The sequence below is a fragment of the Chelonus insularis genome, unplaced genomic scaffold, assembly GCF_013357705.1.
Source record: "Chelonus insularis isolate UGA/USDA-ARS -01 unplaced genomic scaffold, ASM1335770v1 contig_85_pilon, whole genome shotgun sequence".
NCBI lineage: Eukaryota > Metazoa > Arthropoda > Insecta > Hymenoptera > Braconidae > Chelonus > Chelonus insularis.
In genome coordinates, this window is record NW_023276773.1 from 1,199,942 (window position 1) to 1,223,516 (window position 23,575).

The window sequence follows — 23,575 nt, forward strand, 5'->3', positions numbered from 1 at the left end:
TTACTTCTACAATAAATTTATCCGCATTTTTAAGCCTTATTTTATTTAATTATTAATTAAAAAAGTAATAAATTAAAATTCATTGTCTATTAAACATCATTTTTGAGGTAATTTAATGAAAATCACGTGAAAAAAAAATGGCTATCGGCTGCTCTATGCAAATAAATAGACGCCATGTTTGTTTTCCACGTAATGTATTTGCTGACGACTTTAGACGTGTTCATGGTTTTTATCAATATTTTCAATGATCAGCAAAGATTAGATATTGTACAACTGTGAATTGTTGTAAAAATTGTTTTTTCAATTATAACAAATCCATTTTCAATCATGTTGAAAGCTGTTATCCTTATTGGTGGGCCTTTAAAAGGTAAACAAAATATGACTAAACAGGTAAACCATTGTTAATTGTTTTTTAAAATAATTAATTATTTATTTTTTCCAGGCACTCGTTTTCGTCCACTATCTCTAGATATTCCTAAACCACTTTTTCCAATTGCTGGACTGCCAATGATCCAACATCACATCGAAGCATGCCGAAAAATTCCAAATTTAAACGAAATTCTTATCATCGGTTCATATTCAGCTGGAGAACTTCAATCTTTTGTCCAAGAAATGATGAATACATATGGAATAAGTATCAGATATCTTCAAGAATTCACTGCTCTTGGTACTGCTGGTGGCATGTATCATTTTAGAGATCAAATAAGAGCTGGAAATCCAGAGGCATTTTTTATCATGAATGGAGATGTCTGTGCTAATTTTCCTCTACAAAATATGCTTGAATCTCATCGAAATTTATCGGCTGAACTTACAGTATTGACTACGGAAGCAACTAGACAACAATCTTTGAATTATGGTTGCTTAGTTTTGGGGAAAAAAAATTCTATTGTTCATTATGTTGAAAAACCATCAACTTTTGTGTCAACGTTGATCAATTGTGGAGTTTATCTAGCTTCTTTAGACATTTTTCAGATCATGGCTGATGTTTATTATGCTAGACAAGACGTTGACTATTGCGCGTAAGTTAAAGATTAAATTAAAATTAATATTTGTATTATATTTATTTGACTATTTATTAATTGATTTATTTTTAGGTTAATTAAAAAATACAAAGATTCATAATTAAATATAATTTTAAATTAATCTTGAATGATTATTTTTGATATTATTTATATAAAAACCTTTTAAATGAAGGAATTATTTAACTTTTTTATAGACAAAATAACAATAATGGCAAAGATCCAGCACACATTTCATTAGAGCAAGATATTCTAACACGTTTAGCCGGCACAGAGAAATTATTTGCTTGTCAAACATCCAACTGGTGGTCTCAAATAAAAACAGCAGGCTCTGCTATTTATGCTAATCGACATTATCTTGATTTATACAAAGAAAAACAACCAGACCGATTGGCTTCTGCATCTAATGCTAAATGCCATATTATTGGAGATGTTTACATTCATCCAACTGCTATTGTAGATGCTTCAGCTGTGGTAATTATCAATTTAAAGAGACTCTGCTATTGACAAAGTAGTATATTTTAATTCTATTTCATGATAAAACATAGAAAAAACGTGAATTATTTTTATAAATTGGCCAAAAGAGTAAAGAGTGGCCTGAAGAAAATAATTCGGTTAATTTATTTAAATATTTAGATGTAGATCATAATATCAATTGTCTTACATCTTCATTGTTGTTAATGAATTTATGAACAATAAGCTAAACTTCATTTAGGTTGATACTTTATTGTTTATGTATGTCCATATAAGTTTTGATAGATGTATTTAGATCTTAGTTCTATCATTTAATAATCTTTAACATTTTTTTAGCTTGGTCCTAACGTCAGTATTGGTGGAAATACAAAAATATCTGCTGGAGTACGAATTCGTGAATCAATTGTTCTGGCAGACGCTCAAATTCAAGCACATTCTATGGTCTTACATAGTATTATTGGACGTAAAAGTGTCATAGGAAAATGGTCAAGAGTTGAAGGGACTCCATGTGATCCAAATCCTAATAAACCATTTGCAAAAATGGAAAATCCTCCATTATTTAATACAAATGGGAAATTAAATCCATCAATATCAATTCTTGGTACAAGTGTTCATTTAGCAGCGGAAAAAATTTTACTTAATTCTATTGTTTTACCTCATAAAGAATTAATGAGAAATTTTAAGAATGAAATTATTTTATAACCATGATATTTATTATAAAAGTGCAATAATTGAAGTTAATTAAGGTAAACGGTCCAATTGATAATCATTAAAGGCATTAATTAATTTTTATTTTTTTTTTTGTTTTTTATTAAAGATGAATTATTTTTATAATTATATTCATTAATAGTTTTTAAGATGGAACTTTTTAAAAGTCTGAATATTTTTAATGAATTTTTTAAAAATAAAGTAAAATTTATTCATCAAAATAATTATCTTCCAAAGTATTTTAGTTTGAAATGCATAATAAAATTGGTCCAATTACTTTAATTTGATAAAAACTATTTAATAATTAAACAAATTGATAATAATGTCAATTTATAAATTTTTTTATATGTGAATTTTGTAGTTAATTCATTCGCACAAAAGTTTATATAAATCAAAGATTTTAAATTAATAAAAGGTTATTTTTAAAATTTGCCATAAATTATTAAATAATTATTTATAATTTATACTTTCTAAATAATAAAATACATAAAGAATAAGTATCCCAGATGCACCTGGATTTAAAATATTTACCCTGAAGGCGAATTTATTTATCGTAGGAGGTTAGTTTTGCAAATTCCTCACTAGTGGCGCTGCAAATCACGATTTCTTTGCTTTTGTGTAGTGCTTTTGTATTTTATATGTAGCTAAAAGTCCTTTAATTGTATTTGTGTACGATAAAATAGTCCTGTCGAATCAACAGGTAGTGCGAATTCTTCTCTTATAATTTATCATGTTTTTCATCCCCAAATAAACTCTAAAAATGCGTAAAAAATAGTGCTTTTATGTTAAATTAATGTTTAATTTGTTGTATAATTATTTAGAAAGGTTTAATGAATTGAACAAAAGTAGAAATAAAGCCTTACAGGATTGCTGGAGCAAATTCTTTAGATTCCACTGCTGGTCCAGGTTGACCAGCAGCATCCAGGTTAAGAATGTCACTTGAGTGATCTCGTCAATGACACGTGAAGAATGCGGTGAGTATTTTATATTTGAGCTACATTTACAACAATTACTTATCGTTAGTAATGATTGTGACCTCAAGAAATCAAGTTAGTTCATTTCTTTAAAGTTATTTGGTGAATAAACAATCCCACTGTGTCATTTGAATCCACAGTTTTTCAATTTTTGGAGTAAAAATTGTTGATAAAAAATATTTTATAAAATTTAGCTGATGTTAGTTAATTATTCAAAAGCTAAATAATGGATAATTTTGAGTAATATGATTTTTAAATTTGTTTAGCAGACTGTTGTTCATCATTTGACATTGCTGAAACGACCTACTGGATGATCCCAATGGCCCACGGAGGCCCATTATGGCCCAGCATCAGCAACTACAACAACAGCATGAATTTCTACCACTTTGTGATGTTTTATTCAACATAATTTCTCTGGCATCTTATTTCTGCGATGTCGTTTTTGATCTGGCAATGGGTTATGCCCTGGCCAACTATTCTTCAGCACCATCAGTGTTATTTCCACTGACTATTGTACTTGTAGTCACTTCTCTATTAGTTTCCCAGGTAATTTATCATTTTCAGCTTTTCAATATTGTGTAAATACCTGTGAAAATTTTTAAAACATTGTGCCATGTGATATTAGTTAATACTATTTGGTGAACCCTAGACAAAGATGAAGGACAGGTGGGGTTTTTTTAAAATCTAACTAGAATTGCATCAAAACTTATTGCTGAAGTAGGTATTTAAAATGGATGTAAACAAATTTATCATTCAAATAAAATATAAAACTACTAAAAAAAACTTAGTACTGGACAAACTTTTATTTTACTCATCAGGTTACTAAAAAGCATACTAAATAATTTCAAAGTGATTTCAACGAAATCAAAAAGTTTTCTACTTACAATCTAGTGTGCTTTTCATTGACCTGATGATCAAAGGCAGGGTTAAGTAAACTTTGGCTTAATCACCTTTGACCAAAGGTTCAACTGTCATTTTTAGCTTTTCTCATTGCAAAAGACTTGAATAAACAGAAAAACTTTAAAAGATATTATTTTATAAGATCTTTATATTTAATTGTTTTTTTAGTCTTTACCATTTCTTTCCTTTTTTAAGGATAGCAGTAAATATCTCTAGACTAAATTATTCAAAACACTTAGATGGAATAAATTTAATCTGTAATTGGAATGTTTTTATTAATAAATTTAAAGTAATCAATTTATTTCAACAGATTGTGAGTATGAGATGGTACTTATGGGGTGCAAGAGGCAAATTAACACTCCCTGTCGAGTCTCCAACTCCAACAAAATCAAGATTCAACACCTGGACTGTCTGGTGTGTGATTTTTCTCCATACAACTCAAATCGGTGTGCTATGGCGATACTTCAAACTTTTCATACCAGTGGACTTGGCTTATGTAAAGCACGAAGTACGCGAGTTATGTGTGTTACGTTTAATTCACGCATTTTGCGAAGCAGCGCCAATGTTGCTGTTGCAATTGTACTTACTATCAATAGGAATAAGTGGAAATGCAATAAAAGAAGTAAAAAGAGCATCAGAGATAGCAGAAGATGACAAATTAAGAGAGCTTACTGCAGTTTCAGCAGGTTTATCACTTTGGAGTGTCTGCTGGGCAGTAGCAAGCTTCAGCAAAGGCGCAGCAAGACTGAGAAATTTGGAAAGACTTGTTTTAACATGGTTAGGAGTTTTAGCCCAGTTAGCATGGAGACTTGGAACTGTAAGTGCAAGAGTTGGTGCTCTAGTGGCATATGCATCTCTTTATGGAGGCCAATGGCTACTTGTTGTGCTTGCTCTACATTGGCTATCGATGCTTACATGGCTTCTACTTACTCCAGATGGTCTTTTCCATGGTGGAGAACGTCTTTCATTTGGACGTAAAACTTTTTTAGCATCATTACTTGCATTTGTCTATGTCTTCGCTTATGTGAATCTTCACGAAACGAATCACCGACAAAAGATGATCATTTTTTACACTGTGATGTTCTTAGAGAACTCTCTATTGATTGGGGTATGGGTTGCTGGTGTACACGGCCAAGAGATTCAACCTCATCATTTTAGACCTTTTGTGATGGTGCTAATTTTATTCGCTCTGTTTTTTGGAGGTCTGAGTTTTATGGGCCTCTATTACAGATTTTTTCATGTCAGAAGACTCCGGTACGAATCCGGTGGTCGAATGAACGTTAATAGTTCTCGACAATGTCCGAATTCAGACATTAGTGATGAGAAAATAACATACGATGAAAAGCTTACAAGTTTGTCGACAAGACAAAGGAAAGTTAAGCTTGGTAATAATGGAATTCCTGGTGTTTTCAACTGCAGATTTGCTAATCCAACTGTTGTCAATCCCAATAGAAAGAAAAAAAAACCAACAAGCTTTGTGCCACCTCCTACGACGAATTTAAATGGATTCAATGAAGCCAAGCAGATTTCAATGCATGGAAATTCCAAACAATTGATTCCTTTTTGGAAAAAACCTATAGCTGGAGATGAAGATACTTCTAATGGATCCATTGGTGCTATTGGAACGCTTAATGTTAATTTAATTAGAGAGAAATTAAGAGAAAAGAAGCAACAACAGCTCAGAGAACTTCGTGCCATTCAAGAAGAAATTAAAGAAGGCAAATTAGTGCCACCACCTTCGGCATCAACTTCTTCATTCTCTTCTGCACTTTCTCAAACCAAGGCCAATCATCCTCCACCCAACACCAAACTACACACTTCACCAAATCAAACTTCAGTGATAAATCAAGTTCAGAGTGATGTTTTGCTTAATCCTTGGCCACCAGTTAAAATGCACTGTCTCTTACCTCCAGTTCCATCATCGTCGTATCATCCTCTTATGTTACCGGGTAGTTCTTGGAGAGGTTCCAGGCCAGAAACACCAGAAATTTTACTTGCACCTAGATGTCTTCCTCATCACTATCCTCATTGGATCGCTTCCGATCATCGGTGGGTTTAATTGTTGTTAAAAATATGATGAGATTTGATTTGGGTAAGCACACTAGTAGATGGACAGATAAAATTAGATAAAACATTTTAATATTTTATTGATTAATCGGATTTTAAATCAAAACTAAAAAATAGTTTAATAGACTTCAATTTTTATTTTTTTATAATTTTAATTATTTATTCATTTTTTGAGAGGTGTCCATCTGGTGATAGATTTAGCTTAGATCAGTGTTATGAGATTTTTAATAAAATCTGATGAAGTCTAGTTTAAAAGCTTATTTTTATGAGATATGATACAATCTAATCAGATTTGAATAGATCTAGGATTTTATTGTATTAAATCTGTCTAAGATTGTAATTAAATTTCGCCAGATTTTGACCAATCTGATATCAGATTTATCCAAATCCAATAAGAATTTACTTTAAGAGTCTAGTTACTAGGCTTCGAAAGAAGTAAAAATTGAAATTTTTTTTGGACATCTACCGAAAAAAAAAACTCTAAAAAGTTTATTGGTTAATATTTAAAAAAAAAAGCGATATATTATTTATAAAAAAATTAAATATCTCGAAAACTATTTATCGTAGAGAATTGAGACTGGTTTTATTTTATTCTTCATAAAAATCTCTATAAATTATATAATACATGTCTTGATCTCTGATGTGTCGTTTTCGAAATATTAATTGAAAAAGGTGTGAAAAAAGCTTCCTTTTTATAATCAAAACAAAAAAAACTTCATGTAACATATGGTCACAAATGCTTTTCCAAACTTTGTCATTCATGTGCAGATTGGCTTTGGGAACAATGGTGATAAAGATTTTTAGTATGAAGGAGAAAAAAGTTGTTTTTGAATGTTAACATTTAATATGATATTAAACACGTCTCATTATATTAAGAATATCATAATAGTGATCTAATAAAATCTAAAATTTTCTACTTTGGATGATAGATGATACAAAAATGGAGTACAATGAATGATTTGTTAATAAAAGCTATTTACTGAATAATTTTCAGGTTGCGGTCGAGTCAAAATAATAACGAGGATAGCTCGAAGGAGCCAGGAGAAGGCGAAGGTGAATTATCAGATATGGAAGGAAGTCAAGTGTCCTTACCGCGAAGTTACACACTGCCTCGAGAGTTTAAATATAACAATGTAAACAATTTCGTTCGTGAACGACGTGTGAATATGGGTAAAACACAATCTTCACGTTTTTATTTACCTTCAACCAACAGTTCTGATGGTAAGAATTTATTAAATATGTAAATATAAATGAAAGTATTGAATTAATTATAAACAAATAAGTCAGCGAATACAAATGAAATAAATATTTAAATAAACGCGGGATATTTAAATTTTATTTTTTATCATTAGGTGATGTTGATAGTGCTGACAATGAAGACGAAACGGATTCAGAATTGCAGGGAGATGCAAAGTATGAACAACACTTGAACCAAGACGACATTTTTCAGAGACGGTTTAATTTTGTCAATGGAGGTGAAGTAGGCGATGGTACGAATACAAATAACGCAGACACTGAAACGGTTAAGTCGATGGAAGGAAGCTTAGGTTGTTATTTGAATAATTCATACGGCTCGAGAGTCAATCAATTGCTCAAAGCTAAAGTAAAGCATGAAACTAAATTGTGAACTGATGGTTCTTCTTTCATTATTTTTTATCTCTCAGATATCACCACGAACGCTTTTAGTAGATTAAGAGAAAATTATAAGACTGGACAAATGAATAAAAGCCATAAAATGTAGATTGGTTGGTTCAATAAAAAAAAGTTGTTTTTTTTTATTGACAATCAAAAAAATCAAATATCCGTCCATTGACGTAAAAAAGAAGAATTATTTTACACAAATTAGTTGAGTTACCTATTCATTCAATATATTTTAGAAAAACTATTTATGATTAGATGTTGTTTTAAAGTTGGACTGAATTCAAATTTTTAATCAGAAAAAAAAGAAATTATTTTCCACAGATTATGGTGGTAATAATAAATATTTTGTGATAATTCAAGTTCTAATTGTAAGATAGTACATTTTTTTTCATGCATTACATATAAAAAAAATTTTTTTCTATCAAAATTCTAAAGGTTTTTGGTGAATCTCACTGTCATTAACTGTTCATTACACAATAATTTATTATAAATTCATTATTGTATTTATGTCACAAAAACTTGTGTATACAATTTTGCAGATGGTTGATGAATATTTTTGCGTAATGAAACATTAATAAATAAATTATATTCTGAGGAAAAAAAATCGAAGATAGTAATAACGCTAATACAGTTGAGCTTTGATGGATTTTTAGGGCGATTTCTATGTTAAACAATTGTCTAAAGAAAATTTTAGAAATGAAATATGTAGATAATTTCGACTTTTATTACTTAAATTATAGAAAAGTTTTAAAAGCATATGGTCGAGATTAAATAAATGACATTTAAAAATTTTAAAAGTGAAAAAAGTATTACTACTGATAAAATGGATATTAAAAATTGTTTAAAAATGTCGATAAATGTAATTTGATAATAAGTTAACTGATGATTATTAACATTTTTACATGAATAGTTTTTCCTGAATGGCATTTAAACTGTTTTTCTACTTTTCTAGCAATGATAATTCAATGATATTTTATAATTAAATATAATAGAATAATATAGATTTTTTTACACAAAGTATTTAAAAGAGAAGAAAATAAGTAGTCTAGTGGGAGAAAAATATTTACATAAATAAAGTTAAATTTTGTAAATAAAAATGAAATAAAATTAATGTGAAACCGAATTTTATCTTAAAATGAATTACATTCATTATCTGATATTTGATAACAACTAGTAAATTAGTGCGAAACTCTGGCACATAGTAGAGTAAAATTGATTGAATAGAATTCTTCCGTTTAATTAGGATTTGGTTCAGAGATACGTAGATCGAAATCACGATTTACGGAATAAAAAGTACTAAAAAAAAAAAAAGAATAAAAATTAAATAGAAAAACAAAAACTATAGATAAATCATGCTCTAGTGGTTGATACAATTAACTTTTGAAGTTTATTTTTGTTAATAATTTTTATTTTTTATTAATTACTATTGTCTTTTTCTAGTAATTTTTTATTTCAAATATTGCAAAAAATGATTGCATCATTATGGAAATTGACTGCTTTAATAAAAAATTTTAAAAGACATCTAGGAATTTTAAAGTAAAAATATAAATGATTGTTTCAATTATTTTCTTTTTAATAATTTAGAATAAAAATGGTAGGAAGATGATTTTTTTAATTATATTGGCATAAAGATGGTCTGATTTTTGTCAAAATAAAGATGATGTCTTAATTTATGTCCGAATTGTAAAGAAAAATTCTTAAATCTACATGTTAATTTCTTTAAAAATATTTTTAATAATAATTTTTAATGTTTTAAAACCAAAAACTACATAAAAAATTATATTCTTCATAAGTTAATTACATCAGACTAAAGCACAGGTATGACTTTAAAATTCTATGCTGTCAATTTTCTAGAGTTATGTTTATCATCAAGAATTAATTTTTATCAACTATATTATAATGAATTAATAATATTTAAATATTATTATTATTATTATTTTGTGTAAACAATACTTTTGTTACCATGATTACAGTTAAATCATTTTTTAAACGATAATTATTCGAAAGAAGAATAATATTTATAAATTCTTTTAAAAAAAAAACGATTTTTTACTGTTATTAACAATATGTGATTGTTGTTCATGCCATGACCAATCAACAATTGTATCTTATTTCAGATATTATGTAAAGTCTAGTTAAATTCATACCAACATCTAAAACATTATTTATATTTTTCTAAATTCTTACAATTTGTTTTAAAAAATTATCATCCAATTTTCTCAAATGAAAATCTTTTATATTATTTTCTTAAAATGAATCATTGGAAATTCAGAGTTTAAAATTATAATAATAAAAATTAATTCAAACAATTGAAATAAATCAAAAAATAATAATTCAAACATTAATGATTTTATGTAAATATAAGACATTAATTATATTATTGTCTTAAATAATGTGATAGTTTTAAAGAAAAAATTAACTGCTGGAAGTGATTTATTTAAACAACAACTGGACTAAATCACCCCAAACTCTAATGTTACCATGTCATTGTCAATACCCATTGATTGACACCTCAGCGAATACAATATCATTTTTTTTTTCGCAAGTTATTGTTCCGGAAAAATGTGTCCACATACATTGATATACACCCACGTTTGAATATTCACATAAAAATAGTCACAAATGATTTGAAAAATTTTCTAATACATGAAAATATGTTTAAACTTGCTATTTCAATTCTTAAACTCAGGATAAATAATAAAACTCCTTTTATAGATTGACAAAAAGAGAAAACTGAATATAAACGTAGCCAGGGGATAAAAAAAGAAAAATTTGAGTGAGAGGGATCTGATTGGAAGGACAAGAGAGGCACAAAATCGGTGATTTACGGTAGAGTACCTGGGATCTGTTGGCACGGCAAGTTCACTTCAATAACGCAAATGTGTGTAAGTGGATTGATACACACAAAACATTAGAGAGATGCTTCTATAACTGATAGCATAACGTCTATAGCCTATAACATACAGCCTATTTCATATACACAGACTGTGATAAAGATATACATAGTTCCAGATCCCACTTGGTTTCCATGCCTCCATGATTCTCTATATGCCCGTACATGTACATACATACATCAATACACTAGTATCCATGCGTATGTATATAACTTTACTACCACCAGTATCAACCATTCTGACTATAAAGAGTCCGTAGTAGCTGCTATGGATACTAGACACTAGTAGAGACTATTACTGCCACCAGCAATAAGTTTGTATCCCGCAGGAAGGTACTCATCCATGTCCTGCGGGCATTGACTATTGATCAGGAACTCTCTAGTAGAGAACACTTGACGTTTTAGCTCAAATTCTATTGATCTTGAGTCATTCTTCTAATCTTTTATATCATTTTTCTAGCTTTTTTGTGCTATTTTTCATGAACATCTTCTAACCTTCTTCATTCTTTCATTTACTTTGGAATTTAATCTTAAAAAATGAAGAAGTAAATATTGATGAATTTTTATTAATTAAATCATTGCTAAATATGACAATGAAAATAAATAGAATTATATTAATACTTTGATATATTTTTAAACTCATTCCAGAAGTGTTATTTAATACTATCAAGCTACTGTTGATGACTGGATAACTGTAATCATCAAATTACCTTGAATGTAGTTTTGTTTTTGGATTAATCTCCAAGTCAATAAATATTCGTACACTACTAAAAGAGATTTGTGATGGTCAATAAGATTTTTTAACTGTTAAATAATATTTTGTTGCCATAAAAGAAATTTTTGCAGCTATTAAAAAAAAGGTTCACAATAGAGTCTATGGATTTTTAACTCTATTTTGTTTCAACTGATTTAGATTAAAATTATTTTACATTCTTTACATAATTATTATTAAAATTGTTGTTGATGATTATTTAGTTGATTATAATTCTGGTTAAAAATTTTATAGTTGGAATTAATGAATTTCATTATTTTTAATATAAAAATTACTCATTTTTTCATAACTGATGTTTTTTAATCTTACAAAAATTACTTTCTTTATTTAATGTATTATTTTTTAATACAAAATCTCTTTTATTAGTCGATATATAAACTATTGAAAAATTAACAAAGAACATTAGAGTAAAGTATGGGAATTCTTTTAAGGTTAAGAATTCAAAATTTTGATGAAAAGTTTTTTTAATAACAATCAACATCATTGAATTCATTTATAACTTAAACACACGTCTAATTTATTCATTAAACACAACGAAATTAATCCATACCTTTCTCTGTCATGGCAAAATAAATCCTAGGTTAAGGTTGAAAATTGCAAAATTGCATGAACGTAACCGAAGTTTACCGAAAACTCTCGAAAATAATTTCTCCCACTCTATGAATCCACCCTTCTCTAGATTATTCACCAAAAAATGGGTGGAGCTTGGGCTTTATAGAAGAGGAAGTGGATGAATTTCCCCTTAAACTTGTTGTAGTCTATTTTACCCCTTCGATCCTCATGATCCTTTGTCTGTTCCTTTAATTCTTGTAGAGTGGGAGTGAAGACTGACCCTACAGGCTTCTTTCAATAGCTTCATCTTGCCTGTTAAATTCCTTCTAGTACACCTGTTCTAACCCTTTTTGACACTCCCTTTAAAGAGAGAAAAAAGAAACACGAAATTTCACGCTTTGCTACCTCACTCTTACATCACAGAAAGCCAAGGCTTCTATTACTCTCCTTTTTCAAAATTATTTTACCATAAAACCTCCCTTTAAAATCAGAGAATTACGTACTTGTGAATGGACCAGCATCAATGTGACAATCAATAAACTTTGAACCCCAACCCTTGTTGTACTTCAATGTCCAAGTATTTATTTACAATCAAAGTTAGTCTAATTTATGAGTAAATCATTAGTATTACCTTTGAAAAAAAAAATGGTGCAAATGACTCGGCAGCGTCGTTATTATAATTATCGTAACGTAGAGTATCGGAGCGTGGGAATTGACTCTGGTGAAGGATAAGAGAGCGGTGAGAGGTTCACAATGACGTGGTGGAGAAAGGGAGGATAATGTTACAGCGCCACTGTAGTAGAAAATGGAAGGTGTGTGTGTGTCGGTGTAGTGTGAGAGAAACAACGGAATAGCGAGTGAGGGCGCTCGCAGTGACTTATAAGAGGGAGGAGGGCGCTAGTAGCGGGGGAAGCCGTGGGTCCAGGCCAAGCACAACCGGTCCAACTGCCGCAGTTGTGAAGACGTGGTGACATTAATCGGTTATTTTTTGTCATTTTACAACGTCACAGAAACCTCTAAAATAGCTAGGACCAACTAAAAATCAATTATGGAGTCGAATTGACGTTAATCTAAATAATAAATAAAACTTATATGGAAGATAATAATAAATATTTGTGCGGCATTGGAGTGGAATTAGTTGTTTTCTGAGTTCCGGGAGATGTCGGAAACTAGACGAAGTTCATCGATGAGGAAGTGAAAGGTGTGTAGGTGGAAGAGGAGCTGTAAAATCGTGATGAGGATTGTGTCACGTATTGAAAACGAGTACTACGAGTACCGTGGCACTTATGGAGATCGAAAGGGCCTCCTTATCTCTCTTACTACGTTCTTGAGAAAAAAAACGACGCGGTGGCACGACGACTGGACTGGTGGCCTGACAAGACGAAAGAGACCGGCGTCGTCGTTGTGGTCGTTAACCGGCACTCAAAGAGATCTTAATATTCCATAAGGAATTATTTTATATTGAACAAATAAAATAATCTTATTCTGTAATTATTTTTCCATTTTCTCATCCAAGTAATTGTTTAATACAATTTACTTTGTACTTATTGCAAGGAGTACTTTTTTCAATGTTGATGAAGAATTAATGACATTGTTGTCAACTTTTTTGACATTTTTAATATATTTTCAGAGATTTTTGAGGTTATTGTTGGATTCATGTGGTAATAAAACCTCGAATTCTCAAGGATTTTAACATTATTACATTATTCATGCTAAATTGCATGATAGTATGGTAAAATTTGATTATTAATAGTCCTGAAATTGGTAATAATGCTAAATAGATAATCGTGAAATGTTTTAAAAATGGCCACGATATTTTTCAGTGAATTTTTACGGATGATTTATCCTTGGGGTTAGAAGTATTGTGGTGATATTTCTAGGAAAAGAAAAAATGTTTCAATTCATGTCCAAGTGATTTTAGTGATAGAAATAAAAGGTCAATAAAAGTAATAAGTCAAGAAAAATTTTAAAACAGTGTTTTGATTGATGATTTCTTCTTATTTTTTTATTTTGTATCAAGTGAAAGTTTTTCTGTGATGTGTTGGTCATTATTTTTTGTCTTTTCTTTTGCAAAAAAAGTAATAATATTTGCTAATTGTCGAAAAAATATTAATTTTGGGTGAAAATAAGTGAAAAGTGAATTTTATTAATTGATTAATTAAAGTGGATTTGATTATCATACAATTGATAGAGGGGATTTTTTTTATTTATCAAAGGTGTGGAAAATATGCTGAAGTTTTTAACGCACAAATTAAGGACTCACTCGATTAACGAGGATCCGAATCAAGAAAAGGTTTGTAGAATATATTTTTCAAAAAGTAATTATTCCTTATTTAATTATAAGTAGTAAATAATGACAAATATTTTTTGTTTTATTTATTTTATTTTTTTTTAAATTTAATTTTAATGGATAAAATGATTTTAATAATTCTCAAAGACTTTATTTTTTTAATTAGAAATAACAATAAATAAAAAGTAATTCTCGTTTCCCAGAATTATTTCCGCACGATTAACACATGAGAATTTAAGTAATCTCTTTCTACATCCCCTTGTCCTATTAACTTGTACGTGAGCTTTTTAAGTATCATGATCTTTCTAAAAGTGTTTATTATTATTTAAATAATTTTTTCAATTAAAACTATTAATTTTACTCCCTTTTTTTTTTTTTATACTACTGTATATAACAACCACTTCCTTATCCTTCAATTATAATTTTATTTTTATTTCAATTATTTTATATTTTAATAATTTTATATTAAAAATAAAATAATCTGAATATTTTCTATCAAATAATTACAATTTTCTGTTTTGTTTAAAAAGTTTCTAGTTATAAAACCTTGATGATTTTTTATTTATTTAAACTTTAATATAAAGTTAATTTTTTTTATTTTTATAATTAATTTATTAAAATATTTTTGTTTTTTTTTTCATTAAAAGAAAAGAAACGTGAAAAATCGAAGTTACAAAAGCAAAGTTTTTCTATCTTTAATAAATTAAAATAGAAAAATATATTGAAAAGAATTTTATATAAATACAGAAGGAAAAAAAAAAATAAAATCCCTAGAAAAAAAGATGATAAAAGTCCATTAAATACCGCTAAATTATTATGCAGAGGCTGTCCCTCTTTAAGGGAACATTAAAAAAGAATTGATTTTCCCAAGTTTGCCCGAGAATAAAGGAATAAAAGCATCGTCAAAGGTTTCCCAAGTTGCCATGTTTTTAGGACAGGTTAACGAACGAGCAAACGTTCGCAGAACGGTGTAGTAGTCACCACAACGGTCATACTCTAGGGGCTGAGAGGAGGAAAAAGAGAAGAGAATGAGAGGGAGGTAAAGAGGAAGAGGCAAGAGAACTGCGAGAGTTTTGTAGGGATTTTTTTTCTTTTTTTTTCGAGTAATTTTACGTAAAATCTGAAAGCGCCCTCTGCGCAGGTGCATAAATTCCTAATTATGCAAATAAAAAATGCATATGCAGATATAAACTTTCTTTCTCGCCCTACTGTTGTATTTTCCGATGTTATTTCATTATTTATCTTAAAGAATAACACATGTACTAGGAATGTTTGTCTGGTAATTTTTATTTAATTAAGAATCCCATAAAAATCTAGGGATTTTTGGTCATTTTTATTCATTAGGTATTTTTATTTTTCTAGCAAATAGTAGATTTGGGGGTAGTTTAAAAAGTTATGTATAGAAATATTAATTAAATCATTATAAAAATATGTTATTTTTCTTTCGTGTCTTAACTAAAGTTCGACCATTTTCCCTTACTTCTTTTTTACCTTATCGGTCTTTTTTTTTACTTTTATTTTTCTCTATAGATAGAAATAGATATCGTCATTGACTTCAATAGCCATATCGATTCGTTGTATTCTTTGTTACAACCAAGAAAGACCAAGACCTGGCTATTGGGGTGGGTGCATTATCGTATGTTCAACCACGCTTATCAAGATCTACGTTCCAATAAATCCCATTAATTGTCATACCTTTCTTAATATCTTTTTTATTTTGTAAATTTGATTTATTTCGCATCTCTAATCATTTTTAAATACTTTTGCAATTATTTCTACATTATATTTTTATTGTATAATAACCACATAAAATGTGTAATTTTTTTTAATGTGTTTTATATAAATAAAATTAACAGGTATTTTATCCAAAGGCTTCTCGAATCATCACTTCATATAGAAAAGCTATTAGTATTATTTAAAAAATAATTGATACTATTTGAATAATTATTAAGACTAGGATTTCGAAAATGACTGCGTTTTATTATAAAAAATGATTTTATTAAATTTTAGTGTTTTATTTTGAAACATTAAAAGTGTTTTAATATTACGTTACCCATTTAATTAACATTGTCTTGATTTTAAAACGTTTTTAAGCGATAAAATTGCAAATTGGCTTATAAATGAATTATTTCCTGACTCTTTGGGATTTTCTAGAAAGAAACCGAAGTACAGCCCAGTCTTAACAATAAAAAAAACTCCTGTACCTGTAAAAAATCACTAGAAATGAAATGTCACTAAGATTATAAGAAAATTCCCCAGAAATACTGGAATTATTTTGAGCTAAGAACATTGTTATAACATGAAAAGAAAAAAAACATCGGAAATTTGGGTATATTAATTTATAAAAAAACTAATTTATTTAAATGCCAAAAGTGTCATTGATTTTGATGCATGAATAAGTGTAATTTCCAAAGAATTGAGTAATGTAATAACTTATTTAATTCCTCACTTTGTTTAATTTTTCAGGTGGATGATGATCACGATTCGGGAACTGAATCAGATGACGAGTTTCAGGATGGCATTGGAATTACAAATGACCTCTCAAGTCGTAAGTACTCTTGATCTTTTTTCTAATCATCAAAATAGGGAAAAATTATTTTCGGACATTGCTTCATATTTTCACAAAAAATTAAATTTATTTTTGATGCTAAAAAAGGAGCATGAGTTCACTGTGTACCACAGGACGAAAATTAAACAATATAAAAAATAAAAATCATTTTTGCTTGTTAATAACAAATTGTAACAATATTTTGTCGTTAGAAAGTAATGCAAAGTCATTTGCAAAAATATTTAATTAACAATAACCAAATTTATTTTCAATACTGTCTGTAATTAAAGCAGAAAAAAAATCTGTTGTAATTGCAATAATTATCTGTAAAAGATAAAAATAATTATCTGATCAAATGAAAGTTTATAACAATAATCACTTCAAATTATTTAAATAAATTATAACAATTGTTATAATTGACTTCTTAAACTTAAAATCATTTCAAGTGCATTAGAAAAAAATAATTATGTTAATCAAAAGTGTGACGTCATATTTAAAAAATTTCCCTTCGCTTGATGTTTTTTAAAATAAAAATACCTACAATAGTTATAGATTTTTTAATTAAAAAATAAATAATGTATAAAAATAAAATTTTCTCGAAGAAAATAGTTATGAAATAAAATAGCAGCAAATGGAGATTTACTACAGTAGAAAAGAGTAAACAATTTAATAAAAAATAAGCATAAGAAAAAGAGAAAAAAAAAGGTAGAATGGAGCATAAAAATAATAGAATGCAGTAGATAGTTTGTGGATTGACTTGAAAATGTTTCCGATACTTAAGGAGTAAATATTTCCGTTTGGGTGGAGCATGCATAACCAAGTGTTCAGGGAAACACATAAGGTATTGCTACGGTTCTGTAGACGTGGATATATATTTTACGTTGAACGCACGCAGAGCTTTATAGTCGTAATATTTCAAGTACGAGTGAGATACTCTGATAATATTTAAAACGTTCCTCACACGAGCTCTCTCGTACGTGCTTCTTCTTTAAAATCCCTCACTTCTTATATACATCTCTTGTGAATTGCACGGATAACAATCACTTCTCATTGTTGTGGATCGTTTGAGAACATTTTAATTGTCTCTAAATTGGTATCACTAGTTACATATCTCGGTACACATTTTTCTAATAATCTGACATCATGTTTATTCTCAGGAATATTTTTTTTAATTTATGTAAAATACGAAATCCCCAGATAGAAATATTTTTATATTTATTCTGTCAAAATATTGGTTTATATCATTTAATTTATAGCTTTTTTCTTTTACAATTAATGAAAGTGAACACAATTTTAAAGACACCTTCTTCTATTTGAAGAAAACAAAAAAAATTTTTAAATAAATTAAATGAAATCCCGAGGACTGTATTTTTTTTTTCTAACTATTATTATAATTTTTTTTAATCCTTCAAATTTAGATCTTTAGAAAAAAAACCTCTTTTCATAATTAATTAAGAGAATTGTAATAAAAATTTAGAAATACTTTATCAACATTTAAACAGAATTAAAAGTCATTCTAATGATCTCCCTATCTATTAAAACTCATGACTTATTGTCAAGCAAAGAGATACAATTACAAAAACCGTTCGTGTAATTATAATTAAATATTTATAATATTTTTTCTTTTATAAAATCACAGAGATTACAATTCAATAATGATAATAACAAAAAAATTATTTAAAATTACCATAAGAAATACAAAAAAACAATAACTGAAGAATACCAAATTAAATCGACCAATTAGAAAAAAACGTAACCATTTTATTCGTTCGTCGATTGGTCAATTTTATTTTTGAATTTTCGAAATGAATAAAAATAAAAATTAAATAATATTTTATGTTGTTAACTTGAGACAACGTGCGTTGTATTTCTAGTTAAAACTATTTGTCTTTCTCCACAGTTTGTATAAAAATGTAATATGTTTATAACTTTAAATATTTTTTTTTAATTTAAAAATAAGTTTCTTTCTCTCCAATTTGTCGCAATTTTATTTTGTTTTTTATCATCTCTTAGCTGAATTACAATTTTTTATTTTCTAACATTAAGTAATTGTTCTAGTTTTTTTTTTTTTTTAACGGTAGCATGAATGGGTTGTGTTCAGAGGATCCTCCAATGAATCTTTGTCAAAAATTGAACAAAATATTTTTTCTTAAATAAACTAAAAATCCCTAGGAATTACTTACATTTCTTAGAAACATAAATATAATGCCTTCAAGTGGTTCAAATTTCTCCAAGTTCGAATAGCGGAATTCTCTGAATGAATTTAGGCTGAGAATGAAGATATATTTAACGATTTAATTCCTTTATGGCTCGAGAACGTGTGAGTTTTTTTTGTTTTTACCTTAATCTAGGTTGAACCTGTATTTATATACACGAAAGCCAAGAAAGAATTAAAAAAAAATGAATTTCATAAGGTCGTTGTTACGTAACTGGTTGGAGAATGATTTTTGTCGACGGCCCTAAGTCTGTAATCTGCTCGTACGTTTACCCTGAGACTAAAGAAGGGGAAAAAATGAACAGAGATGGTAACCTTCAGGCACCGATTAGATACGTGCTCTCTCACACTTGTTCACATGCGGCTCGCGTTCAAGTTCAAGGCCGTGACTTGTGATACATCTCTAATGTGCTATGATCTATTACAACCAAGTACTCTAGTTTTAAGAGTATTTTAAAACGGTAAAAATTTTTTTTTTTTTACTTCTTTATTATTGCTATGGAACTTTAAAACTCAGTTGGGCCTTATCGTACAATGAATCCATCAATATTCAAAAGCTTATATTCTCACGAAAAATTAATTAATTTAAATTGAAGAAAGCTCATTTGGTTTCTTTTTATGTTGGATGAAAAATTCACAATACTGATTATTACATGATTCTTTTTACACACTTAGATCTGTGTTAAAAGTGATTACAATGTTAATAAACTGGGTGACGTCATATTTAACACACTTATCCGTATTAAAATGAAGCACTTTGGATAACTAAGATTTACAATGCATTAATTGAAATCCATAATTTTGTTATATTTTAATTTTTTTGTTTATAAAAAATTACTATTGTTATTAATCATTGTTTGATCACATAAAGTTATTCATGATAATATTTTATTGGTATTAATTGGATATAATTACAGTAATGATTATTCAATGAATTAAAATCATTGTTAATTGTTTATAACAAATGGAATTTGTTTTAACATTTGATTAATCAATACATAATTGTCTAGAGTCATGTGAAGTCATTAGCAACTACTTTGTATTAATATTGACCTTAATTCTCAAAAATATTAATCATTCAATAAATAGAATCTATTTTAAATGTCTTTGTTTACTTAATTTGTTTTACAATCTTTTTGTTATAAAAAAAGCGATCTTCTTTATTGTATTATCTTTCCAATGAAAGTAGCCTCGAGTCGATATCATCAGTAGTTTCGAGATATCGAAAAAAAAAAAAAAAAACCAAACATATGTATACGTTTTTATACGGACGTTTGAACGTACGTACATCTATTTTTAAACCTTTAAATATGCTTTCAAATGTCTTAAAACGTTAAAAAATAATTAAATTATAAATTTTAAAAATCGATCTTATTAAAATGACTTATTAATGGGAAATTAATAAAAAAAAAAAAACTCGCATTTTGGTAGACTTTAAAATTTCTTTTTGTTATTTAAAAAAACAAAATTGTTCTTCACTTTTACATACAGCAGAGTTTATGTATTTTTAATTCCATCCTTTTTTTTCAATTGATTTATTTAAAATACTTAAAAACGTTTTAAAATCGAGACAATGTTAATCAAATGGATGAAGTCATATTAAAACACTTTTAACGTTTTATAATAATACACTAAGATTTACAGTGTATGTAGTGACTATTCTGATTAGAAATTTTCGACACTGAAAAAAGGATTTATTTATAATTAACATGTTATGTTTATAGTTAAAATTCTATATTAACTATTAATAAATCTTACCTCAATTAAACGTAATTTTTTACAGTGTAATTGACAATACATGAGTCGAGCTATTCCAAACGAATGAAACTACTATTAGTAAGTTCGTAAAAAAAAACTAGATCTATCGATGAACTTTGATTCACTGTTGTACAATTATTCACTCCAAAGTTATTCATGTTTAAAGTTAATATTTAAATTTTATGGTTTTCGTTGAAAAATGTTGTTATTAAATTTCCTTTCATGGAATCGATACTTCAATTTCTAAAACAAAGTAAATGAAGATAGTGCAAAAGTAGGAATGAAAGTATATGAAATTTCCAATAAAAATCTTGAAAGAACTTTGAAGTTACTTCCAACACGTGCGAAGTCAACTTTTGTATGAAATATACGTGGTATATCAATTCAACGTGACATCAATTGGAATTCTTTTATTGCTCTCCATGTTCTTATAAAATTGAAACATATATAATACAGTGGAAATATATGAGATAGTTGCCTACATTGCTTTACATAAGTAATATTTATTCATAATAATTCATTTGACAAGAAGAATTTTTATTTTTTTTTTTATTTATTGAAAAAAAATATTGAACTCACTATTTCTAACAATTACTATATAAGATTGAAGTATAGATTCGGGTTTCTATCCTATTGTTTGTGGGGGAAAAGAATAAATATGAATCAAAATACACGCAGAGAAATGTATAGTAAAAATTACCCTGAATTTTATAGTAATTTGGTGACACTACAGGGTGAGGGTAAAAATTACTATACACATTGTAAAAATTGCTGTGCACATTCTAAAAATTACCATATTGCATAATAATTTTTACCCTAATTTTACCCTAAAAATTACTATGCAGTATGGTAATTTTTAGAATATGCACAGTAATTTTTACCCTTACCCTGCAGTGTCACCAAATTACTATAAAATTCAGGGTAATTTTTACTATACATTTCTCTGCGTGTAGACTCTAAACAATTAAAAATGTTTAAACTATTACATCAGTTTTCGAATATCAAACTATAGCTTTTACAGCATCATTCTATGCAATTTAAGTCCCACAGCAAAACAAATTTAAGCTCCACCGATAAACTACAGGTTTAGTCCCCTAAGAATACGCATTTTCCGATAACCGTACGTTTTCTTACGACAGAAATACACGTTGGAATAAAACTTTGTTTTCCGGTAGTAATTAAACTTTTTTAGAAGCATATTAACCCATTAAAATCCATGGGATACCATCAAACTGAATATATAGTTCAATTCACACTGCAAAATCAATAAATATTGATCAGCTCCATTGCTGATTTTTTCTAAATTTCTATGTGACAAAAATGACGACGTTTTACAAATAAATTTTTAACTTTTGTTAACCCTCTTAATTTTAATATTAAGTGTTTTAAACATTTCTATGAATTATTTTTAAAATATCAGCCATCAATTTTAGCCTCCTATACACTTCCTTTAGTATTGGCAAATATTTTGTCAGTGCTGGTGGAAGGTTTAAGTTGACTGATGAGAAGAAACAATTTTTGAGAGTCAAAGGTCTTCCGAATAATTGATAACGTAGAAAAAGAATCCAAAAGCAATGGATTTAATTGACAAAAAAATAATGTTCAACTTTTGGAAATTGAAAAAACAAGATAGGACGTATGATTAATTTGGTGGGGTGATTGTATCTACTGTGAAATCCATCATCTCTCTGTAATAATCACAAATCACAGGACGAGTCAGTGATCAAACTGCTTGAAGGGATGTAACGCGCGTTCAATACACTATATTGTCTATTCTATATATCGTTGTACATACACATGTATGGATACATACATCCAGCATGGCTGGGTAACCGAGTAACAGAGAATGCGCTTGTTCTATCTATGTGTACCATACATATATAATATAGATATATATATATACAGATGTATGTGTATCAGCATCCGCCCTTTGTCCTGAACTCTTTTGTTTCATCAGATCGTTACCCGAGAGTCTTCCGAGAAAAAAAAACAACAATTGCCGAGCCAAAAAAATTCTAATAAGGAGTTGTGCGGCTATCTACACACTCTTTGTGTACGATAATGATCTTGAATCATTTTGTTAACTCTGCCAATTTTTGGTTATTTATTTGGAATTATTTATTTACTTACCTGAGCATGAACGAGTTGGTGTAATTGGCCCGAAAATCGATCAATTCAACATGGCCTTTGTTTCAAGGTCATTACAGGCGTCCAGTACTTTCTTTTATGAAGGGTAAAAATATATATTCATGTCAAAAGATAGCAGAATTAATTGTTTTACTAATAACTATATCTTTATTTGAAAGTTTGTATGCAGTGTTTTTTTTTTTTTTTTTATAATAATTATAAAAATCAGTATAAAAATTATTCTGCAATTAAAAGTAACCTAAGTACTTTGCATTCAGCAAAAAAATTTGTTTCATGAGAAAAGCTGTTTTTTTCACTTGATTTAATTCTATGATAAGTTTTAATACAAATGATATTTAATTGATCATTTTTTTTTTTTTTCTAATGCTATGTAAATTACAATCTGTTATCGTGTAACAATGAGTAATTGGTATGATTCTTGAACCATTTTAAGGCTGTCGTCCATTGAGTTATTCCTTCTTTTTTTGATTTTTAACTGAATGACAAAATGGAACCCAAGTGAAGAATTAACTTATTATCATAACACAATAAAATATAAGTAGTTTATTGGCTGTGCTCTAGGTGTTGAAATGACTGACTAGATCTGTTAGTTTGAACTTCTTCAATCTTCCTATGA

General features: G+C 28.2%; 3 protein-coding genes and 1 long non-coding RNA gene across 4 annotated transcripts in view; 3 read left to right on the top strand and 1 right to left on the bottom strand.

The window, feature by feature from the left end:
• The first annotated feature begins 29 nt into the window (after positions 1 to 29).
• Gmppa (GDP-mannose pyrophosphorylase A) lies at positions 30 to 2,286 on the top strand. The gene is made up of 4 exons (XM_035090637.1): positions 30 to 367; positions 443 to 1,019; positions 1,217 to 1,493; positions 1,830 to 2,286. The coding sequence occupies exons 1-4, from the start codon at positions 328 to 330 to the stop codon at positions 2,193 to 2,195; spliced, it is 1,260 nt and encodes a 419-aa protein (XP_034946528.1). The 5' UTR covers positions 30 to 327; the 3' UTR covers positions 2,196 to 2,286.
• A 536-nt stretch (positions 2,287 to 2,822) lies between these two features.
• On the bottom strand, positions 2,823 to 12,733 carry LOC118071472 (uncharacterized). Its single transcript, XR_004690891.1, has 4 exons — positions 12,632 to 12,733; positions 5,983 to 6,176; positions 3,065 to 3,761; positions 2,823 to 2,955 (listed from the first exon to the last, which is right to left on the bottom strand). It is a non-coding gene; the product is annotated as an uncharacterized lncRNA (long non-coding RNA).
• Positions 3,488 to 8,570, top strand: LOC118071463 (uncharacterized). Its single transcript, XM_035090632.1, has 4 exons — positions 3,488 to 3,721; positions 4,386 to 6,124; positions 7,137 to 7,363; positions 7,495 to 8,570. Exons 1-4 carry the CDS (start codon positions 3,515 to 3,517, stop codon positions 7,767 to 7,769), a joined length of 2,448 nt encoding a protein of 815 aa, XP_034946523.1. The 5' UTR covers positions 3,488 to 3,514; the 3' UTR covers positions 7,770 to 8,570.
• Positions 12,734 to 12,926: 193 nt separating the features above from the next.
• The window catches only part of LOC118071468 (lateral signaling target protein 2 homolog), a 39,113-nt gene continuing 28,464 nt past the window's right edge, over positions 12,927 to 23,575 (top strand). The window contains exons 1-2 of the mRNA XM_035090641.1: positions 12,927 to 14,293; positions 16,757 to 16,838. Of these exons, the coding sequence (XP_034946532.1) occupies positions 14,228 to 14,293; positions 16,757 to 16,838 (148 nt within the window). The 5' untranslated portion in view covers positions 12,927 to 14,227. The remainder of the gene's footprint in view (positions 14,294 to 16,756; positions 16,839 to 23,575) is intronic.